Here is a 9,304-nt window from a genome sequence, read left to right as displayed (position 1 = left end):
TCTGGATTGGGATGCTGTATGTGCTTGTATCATTAAGTGCCATAACTGACATCAAATTTTGTCAAGAGCAGAACTCATTCACAGGCATATGATTCTTATGGGAAGAATTTGTCTGGTGATCAAATGTGATGTGATGGGGCATGTGCACTGAGAAATCTCTTGAGTAATACTGTGCATGTAAATCATTTTCACTTATTCTGTCCATGTGTTTCACATACTGTTCCCTGTCCATTTGAAAATCACTAAACATTCTTTAGTGTTAACATGGCAGCTCTATGGTACATGTACACGTATAAGGATGGAGTTACAGTAACAACGGTGCCCTTGACTGCAAGGCTATTCTGAAATGTTGTGTATCATAAAAGTGTACGGCCTGCATTGTACATGTATGAATGTGTATCTTGCACATCTAATTCTGAAAAGTGTATGTTTGTGGAGATTGTCATACTAAACACAGAGCTAAGGTAGCTCATGAGGGGATTTAATGTTCGCTATGATATTGAGTATACTTGTACAACTGTATGCTAAAGAAAAAGCTTCAGTCGTACACATTGAGAAAAATTGAGAACTACTCCATGCCAAAAGTAGACTTTCTTTCTTGTATCGGAGTCAAAGCCAATATGAAGGCTTTGGATAATAAGCAACCAAATTCAGCTGAACCTCAGTCGGGGACTAACAACGTAAGTAAATATTTAAGCAACCAAATTCAGCTGAACCTCATTCGGGGACTTACAACGTAAGTAAATATTTTATGTACAAAGCTTTTTCATTGATTTAATCATGGAGCTACTGCAATTAGTTATGACAATGTAGCTTGCTTAGTTTTGTTTTGTTCTGTGACTGAAACAAAATGTAACAACTTATCTGGTACTAAAAATAAACTTTTCTGGAATATTTTTCACGTTAACACACACCGTTTCCATGATACAACCTGCTATATATACTGTACTCTGAAGCATATGAACAAAAGATTTTAGAGGCCTACCGTCCTCATTCTAATATCTAATGGGCTTATGTGAACTGTTTCCATTACATTTTATATACAGTGTGTCTGTATATCTATTTATATACACATGTATACATGTATATATGTATACATGAATATGGGCATATGTATACACTTGTATATATTATGAACAAGTACATAAGGAGTGCAAAATTAGAACAGAATTGCAGTTCTTACTTGGACAGCTGTGTTTATTTCAGACCAAAACAGAAAAACCAAACCAAAACGAAAAAAAAACCAAAAAACATTGTTAGCCCATTTAGATGTATGATGAAATCTTTTCTTAGATGCATCATGGCTGATGATAAGATTTTGACATATTTTTAATTCAGTGTCAGGTAAAAGATATGCTGTGGCAGTACAATGTACTGTACTTTGTTTTAAACATGAAAGAGATGTACTGTATCACAATCAGACTGGTAGCTATTGCATAGACATGCTGTACATGGGTGATGTCTATACAGTTCGGTGTACACTTTATGACTGTTTTGCAAGTGGAAGTTTTGCAGTATTGAATTCAAACATTGTACTTCTGACTTTTTTTTTAATGTATTATGTGTGTGTACATGAATATATGACTGTAGGAGTGTTTGGTCATACTAAGTAAAAAAAAAAGAGAGAATATTTTAATGTACATGTTGTACATGTACTGTACAGTTGAAACTTAATACAGAATAGAAGAAATAACTACGGTGGACTCTGTTATAAGAAAGTCCTCAGGACCGGCAATTTTTTTTTCGACTGTACATGTATCAAAATTTCGTTATAAATAATTGAACATGTAAACAACAAAAAAACACAGAGTAGATAATGTTGGGGCCTCATTGTAATCGTAATTTACTGGTACATAGTTATAACTGTGTTCAATATACTGTAGTGGAAATGCAACTTACTTCCACTGAAATAATCAAGTAAATCAAAAACTCATCTACTGTAGAAATTACACGGGATGAGTGGAATGATAGGATGCATACAGTTCGATGAAGTAACAACCTCAAGTGAATTTACTCAGGGAGTTGTGACTTCCATTCAGTTTCAAATGTCTCTTGGTTTTTAAAGCTTTCCATCCATAATCAGATGCCAGTGCTTGATCAGAGCATGAAGCAAGCATTCATTTGTAGCTCCATGGTCAGAGATAGCCTTTTTTTTCCTCTTAAAACATCTTGTCCTAATCTCTGCTTATCACAAGACCCTTTTCTGCTTGTCATTCCACAAAACCGTAGCAAGGCTGGGGATAGCTCATTTCCTACAACTGCATTCAAGAATTGGAACATCCTCTCTTTCCTTAAATCAGTGAACTCTACTGATTAATAATAGAAAAAAAAAGAAAGCTCCATAAACTTATCTGTTCACAAAGAGATAATTTTCTGCATCGTCTATAAGCTATTCACACATCATTTGTTGTTTATCTTGACTATGTTGTGTAAATGATGTGTACCTCTAGTAAATACCATGGAGCTCACACCAAACACTTACATTATCAGTAGTATTTTATGTACATGTACAATGTGTACAGGACACACACCATGTACGGAAATTTAAGTGCACATGTACCGTACATTGTATTTCTGTATGGAAAATAGCTTCATGCATGGAGCTACAGTATGTGCAATGCAGGTCCATGCTCTATGGTAAAATCCAGTTTCTTTGTGCCAATAAAGCTGACAAAGGCATAAGGAAGTACAATAAATATGGATTTTGATTTGTATACCACTGTACATGTACTACACAAAGTGTGTCATGGCCTGTTTTTTATGGGGGGGGGGGGGTAAAATGTTGTACATGTAGGCAGAACCTATCTGACACAAGTTCAAAAACATGTGGTAAAACAAAAGTTTTACAAAACATTATACAATCTGTAAATGTAGATAACACAGATGCTACATTGTACTTATTTTTAGTTGGCTCACTAACAAACAAGCTCTTGTTCATGCAAAACGAAGTAATCATGCTAATCTGGTATTGATGAATATTTCCTCAAGATATGTTTCCTGCTACAAAGAATTGGTGGTGTACCAAAAAAAAAAAAAAAAAAAATTCCAGTAGTCACTAGGTATGCACTAATAAAACTGATGAGATTGACATCACAAAAAATAGAAATCCTGATAAAGAAAAAAAAATGTGATCAATGATTACACACAAAAAAGTAAGCATTTGTAAGAACATGGAGTTACAAATGTAGCTCCATGGTAAGAAGCATGAAATAATGGTGAGCCTCCATTTATTTTTTTGAGCCTTTCTTCATTTGAATATCATCTAGTAAAAACCAGTGCGAATAATGCTGACGCTACTCTTTTTATTCCTCAAGCAGCAAGGCATATTATTGTGTTTATTGACTTGAATAACAACTTAAAGTAATCATCAAAATAGAGTCGAGACATGTTTCATGATGCAAAGAATTACTTAGACATGTGTTCACATATCAGAAGTCACCCAGCCAACACCAAGTGAACTGTACACAACAAATGAGATTGACGCCACACATTTAAATCTGGATAATGATGCTTTGTTTCAGACCATACTTTATAACTACAAAGTACCGGATGATGATCTGTGTGTCAGACAGGAAAAAAAAGAAGAAAATATCACTTGAAAAAAATCTGTGATCAAAAACCACCAAAACAATCAGTGTACATGTAAAAACCAAAAATCATTTGCCTGAACTTATTTCTTTCCGGTTTTTCTGCAGTTCTTTCCTCAGTGCCTTCTTTCCAAGTCTGGCCTTCCCTGCCTTCCTCCTCCTGATATTCATATATGTCCTGACATATGCACTGACCCTGATCTTGACCCAGTAGTTCACTATGGTCTGAAACAAAGCATCAGCTTCCCTGCTGGAAAGGTCTAAATCCATGCCGGTCCATCTTCTTTGAACAGACTCACTACCATAGATATTCTCTGTGATACATGTCTTCAGTGCACCCTGCATGCTGCTGACATCTAAGTGTTTGCGTGTGACACCTTCAATAGCATGAAAGAGCAAGTAGACTTTGTCTGAAACAACGAAAAGTCCTCCCCTGTTCTGGATGGTAAGCCAGACTGATGAATACTGAAGGAATGATTCGGCCTCGGTATACTCATCCTCCTCTGTCCTCCACTGCTGCAAGACTGCTGCAATGTGCTCACTCTCTGGTGACTTCATCTTGCTGTACTTCTTGAACAGGGCATGTGGTACATATCCAGCAACATACCGGAGTACCTGCTCATCATGTTCTGAAAGTTCTGGTATGATATCACTTTCATCGGTGTCTCCTCGGTACACTATGAGAATGTTCCTCAACAGTGAACGCAATACATACTGCTGAAAGTATGAAATACAGAAATCCCTGCCATGAGCTATTTTAGCGAAGAGGTCATTGATTTGAGTTTTGGTCCTAAATTTGTGATAAGTAGTTAAAATGTGAGTATTTGCAACTGGTCCAACACTTTTGTTCTGCGCTGAAGCTACAATCTCCAAGAGATCCCTGACAATGGCTGTCATTCCCTCCTCAAAGTCCTTGGACTCGACATTTACTTCTTTGGCGAGCTGCTGCACCTCTCGTCCCAGCTTTGTGTCCTCATAAAAGCCGTCACTGATGATCTGACTGACGGCATTCTTCCCCATAATGTGGGCTTGAGATAGGATTTCTTCTTCACTCTTCCTGGGTGTTCCAAAGACTAAAAGAAAATTGGGGACAAAACAAATGTCGAGACTCCTGAGGAAAATAATAGGTATCAATTCCTTCTGTGATTTATGTACATGTACACTCAAAGGCATTATTTACCATTTGCACATGCAACAAAACCCCAGCTGAAGTGACTCGAGGCAGCCCTAAAATGTGAGTTTTGGTTAGAAACAGCTAATGTAAACTACCTGCATTTATGGCTCAGGAAGAAAAATGGAGATACATGTATCTCCTTAAATTCTAGACTGAATTGAAAATTTTTGAACTAAATATATGGAAGATACTATGTGATACACCTGACAGACACATGTATTAAATGTAACAACTCAAACATTTTTAAGAATCACTGCTCCCATCTCGGTAACCTGTAAAAGTAATAACAAATTACTGAGATTGGTAATTAAAAGCTTACTGAAAAAAAAATTAAAAATATCAATACAAACATGAGGGTAAAAATAAAAATTATACTTCGTTTTCTGCTCTGCTGAAATTTCATATTTCTCTGCAAAAGAACACAACAAATGTGGCTCTACATGCTTAGTATTCAGCTCATAAATACCAGTACTGAGACACCATGATACATACCAAATTTAGTACAAAAAATATAGGTCTTGATGCTGAGTCCCTGAGACTTTTAATACCGATAAATATTTATTTTTAAAACTTTTAGGGACTTTACATGGAGAAGACTCATCCACATTATGGTGCATGAGTGAATGCACTTAAAACTTCATGTATGATTGTATGATTTAACAGACTTATTCCGAGATGTTGACAGAGACTTACTTGCTTTAGAAATGTGCGACCCCCTCTTTTCACCAGAAGCATCACTAACTGATGCTACGCTCGAGGATTTGGATTTGGATGCCATCGGGCGTTTGGATGACGAGGTACCTAAAGTAGGAGAGCAGGCAGGTTGGACAAAAGGATGGAAAAATCATGTAATATGTCTAAAAAGAAAACACACAGTTTGCAATAAATGGTAGCATCATTTTTTGTTTGATAAGAAGTTATTCAACACACCAAAGTCAATGCAATTACCATGACAACCCACAGAGGATTGGAATACTTGTGTAGCAGTGGGTTAAACTGCTAATGAAATGACAATTTACATATAATGAAGTCATGCTTAATTACTCAACACTTCCTCTTGTCCTGCTGGTTAAACTTATCTCGTGCGTGCCACTTGTCCCTAGCTTTGAAGTGGTATTCACGCATACCACATAAAGGCATTTTAATAAGAAAATACTGGAGGAAAATACTACAGCAAACACATTAACAGTTCAAAACAAACACTGCGACAGGACTACCTGGTCATGGTAGGTAGCTACACTGTACATTTTGTAGCTACGTTACACTTTGCTGCAGCTCCATTTGTTAAGATAAGATTTGACATTTGTTATGGCAAGAGTAAGACTCAAACAATAATAATAATTTAAAAAAAAAATCTGTGATTGGACACACCGGTAATTAATGTACCGTAGATCACCATGTATGAAGTTTCATGATGGGGAATGGCATCATCATCACTGATCCAGTGCCAGTGTCTACGCTACTAACCATTGAATGTCTATAGTACATGATGTAGATTACTGGTAACAAAGTCTAGACCCTAAATTTAAGATTACTATTCTAGAATTATGATTATGAATAACGTGTGTTAACATTCCAGAGTCCCTGACCCTGCCTGGTAGTGGCACTGGTAGATGTGTGCATGTGTTACAGTTGACATTTCAGTTGTATAAAGTGGTACGGAAAGGACAATTTTAACTGAAATCTCACTTTTGGAATCACCAACAGCAAGTGGGCCAGCACGGGCACTCAGCCGCTCGCAAAATTCGCAAACGAAACGAGTTGTAGTAGTCATGCCGCTACCGCTGGCGCTGGTGCTTGTGACTGCCTGTTGTGGTGGTAGGCCTCCTGCCGGTGGTGGTGGTGGTGCATTTGCAACGCACTGTCGATGATACCACATAATCGGGCATTCTGGGCCGTTGCAGGGAATGATATCCTCTGTCGATGGACAGCCGCATACACATATTTGCCTGCTTTCGTCGGCCTCCCATTCTTCTGGCTTCAAGACTAGTTCGTCATCGCAATCATCATCTTCTTTTTCCAATGGCAATGTTTTGGAAGTGGCGAAACATTGCGCACTGACCGCCATTTTGAAGAGCAGACGCTACCCGATACCCCACAATGCAATGCGCCGTTTAGCGGCGATGACAGATTTTACGAGCGTTCGCGCAGCCAAGCTTGCCCTAATTCGATAATCCTCGGACAGGCGGTGCCACGCATCGGGTCAAAAGAGTTTATGGAGTGCCCTCTCCTTTCGTTTGTAGCTCCATGTTTTAACCAAAAATACATTGTAAATAGAAATTTTCTATAAAAAAAAGGACTAACAACACAATTTCACATTCGTTCTGTGATCCCAAACTTTAGAATATTATGTAGAAGGATTGTTGCTTTTTCCATAATATGATAAAGGTTGACCCGTTTCACCCGCCCTCTTTTGATTTCCCATGTAAAATTAGGGCGTGCGACTTTTTGTTGGTTTTGTGATGCACGGTCACATTTAATTCTCATGGACCTTGAAGGTAATTGTTGTGTAGGATTCTCGACAACAATGCAAGAAGTTTGTACATGAGCGGGGAAGGCTGCAGAGTATTGTCTACGCTTCTTTTGATAACCATGTATAGGCCTATAATACAGTTAACGCATAAAAGACAGCACGATCTCAAGACCTATTATAACCAGATTTGTTTTGGCATCTTGAAAAAGTGACGAGGCTTGGGATTGTCCTCTTAATTCACAGGTGTGAGGTCTGTACCACATATTGATACGTTCAAGTATAGTTGTGCATAATGAGGACAACTCGTACTTTTAACGAGGTTCAGAAGGCTCTGGTGAGTTGAGTTTCCTGCGGTAGCGCCATCTTGCGGTGATTGCGTGCTTACCACAGCTTCGCATAATAATTATACCCTTTCATTCAACTGGACAAATTAGCAACATTATTAATATTAGCGTCAAAGCTGACATTTCTCATGAAATAACAAAAGGAAAGATACATAGATAAGAAATGTTTACGAATTGCCCATGCAGTTTATAGGTCTACAATGTACTGTCGTAAGACCTCGTTTTATAATGTCAGTATTTTATGTTGTTTCTTTTACGATGTAATTCCATGTGCAATCAGTCGTATATGACTGCGAGACATGAATACTTCAATAAGATACCATTTATCTATCTATCTATCTTTCTTTCTTTCTTTCTTTCTTTCTTCCTTCCTTTCTTTCTTTCTATCTAACAATCAAAGAAAAGGCTAACAAAACAAGAAAATTGCGCTTTGCGACATCGTATGACCCATGTACTGCTTTGAATATCAATATGAACAATATCAGTGCAGGAGTACACCGCATGGAGTGATTTACTTATGGTAGCCGATAGTAGATCCAGTACACACACATCATGACAGCGGTCAAGCCACGGTCGGTTGTATCCACTATGATGGAGCCTGCTGACAATGGCAATGTGGCACTGGCAATAGATTTTATTTATCATAAATTACGGCCCCTTATGGGGGTATGGAAGAAATACAAACACCAATAGTACTGTAAACATCATCAACGGCAATATTCACTCTTAAAACATCCGAGTCAGAACTGACCCGGAACTGGGTCCGTTGGGGTCACACCCCGTTCCGGGTCAAAAATGACTTGGAATTTGGTCATGAAGACCCCGAATGGGGACACCCTGATCCCAATTCATGACTCTGAATGGGTCATATCTGACCCCATTCCTTGTCATTTCTGACCCGGAACGGTGTATGACCCCAACGGACCCAGTTCCGGGTCAGTTCTGACTCGGATGTTTTAAGAGTGTTGGCAAAACATGAGAATATTTGAAATCCCATCTGATAACTAAAATGAATGGCACTTAAAAAGATTTAAATGGGTCTTACCAGACTATTTTTTTTCCAGATTGTTATGAGATATCAAAATTAATCACACAATGAAGAGAGTTTAGGAGAGCAATGAACAAACATGAGAATACAGTATATACTATACCCAAAAGTGCAATCAACGGCGAAATTCTAGAAAGTCATGTTTATGTATATATATACAAGGTCCCATTCAAAAACTTTGTAAAAGTAAGATATCACTAGTCATGATAATATACAATAACAAAGGCATCGAAATTTGGACATAGTTACTCTGAAAATCTTAACAGACTTTCAGCCCTTTGGTAGGGTGGCAGTATTAAACATAATGTCAAAATTATATATGTTAAGTACATTTTGGTGTAAGATTATAACACTTTTTCATAAAAATTCTCCTTTCGTAAAAAAATTGGAAAAACTGTTAAAAAGAAAGTGAGCTTTTAACTTCATCACCTAAATATTATGTTCAATGCATCCAAATAGCTCTGGGGTTGTTTCATAAAGCTGTTCGTAATGTTACGAACGACTTACGAGTGACTGGTGATCAGTTCTTGTGCTGAATTATGGAAATTCTGATAAGTATAGCACATCAGAACTGATCACCAGTCGCTCGTAAGTCGTTCGTAACTTTACGAACAGCGTTATGAAACACCCCCCTGTATGATTATCATCTTTCACTTGTTAATGTATATAGCGGACTAT

General features: G+C 37.7%; 1 protein-coding gene across 1 annotated transcript; it reads right to left on the bottom strand.

Moving 5' to 3' along the window:
• Window positions 1-3,656: 3,656 nt before the first annotated feature.
• Window positions 3,657-6,829, bottom strand: LOC139735843 (uncharacterized). The gene is made up of 3 exons (XM_071646587.1): window positions 6,451-6,829; window positions 5,455-5,562; window positions 3,657-4,660 (listed from the first exon to the last, which is right to left on the bottom strand). Exons 1-3 carry the CDS (start codon window positions 6,827-6,829, stop codon window positions 3,657-3,659), a joined length of 1,491 nt encoding a protein of 496 aa, XP_071502688.1.
• Window positions 6,830-9,304: the final 2,475 nt, after the last annotated feature.

This window comes from Diadema antillarum, unplaced genomic scaffold, assembly GCF_040938485.1.
Source record: "Diadema antillarum isolate AM-2024a unplaced genomic scaffold, OU_Dant_1.0 seq00000603_RagTag, whole genome shotgun sequence".
NCBI classification, from domain to species: Eukaryota; Metazoa; Echinodermata; class Echinoidea; order Diadematoida; family Diadematidae; genus Diadema; species Diadema antillarum.
Note: the sequence above shows the minus strand (reverse complement) of the source record. Positions and strands in the feature narration are given on the sequence as shown.

What these genes read in the sequence shown, in the direction of transcription:
- LOC139735843 (XM_071646587.1), bottom strand. Translation starts at nt 6,829, where the DNA reads ATGGCGGTCAGTGCGCAATGTTTCGCCACTTCCAAAACATTGCCATTG. An exon ending in TGCTGTTGGTGATTCCAAAA is followed by an intron (nt 5,563 to 6,450) that starts GTGAGATTTCAG and finishes CTCCTACTTTAG; the next exon opens with GTACCTCGTCATCCAAACGC. An exon ending in GTCGCACATTTCTAAAGCAA is followed by an intron (nt 4,661 to 5,454) that starts GTAAGTCTCTGT and finishes ATTTTCTTTTAG; the next exon opens with TCTTTGGAACACCCAGGAAG.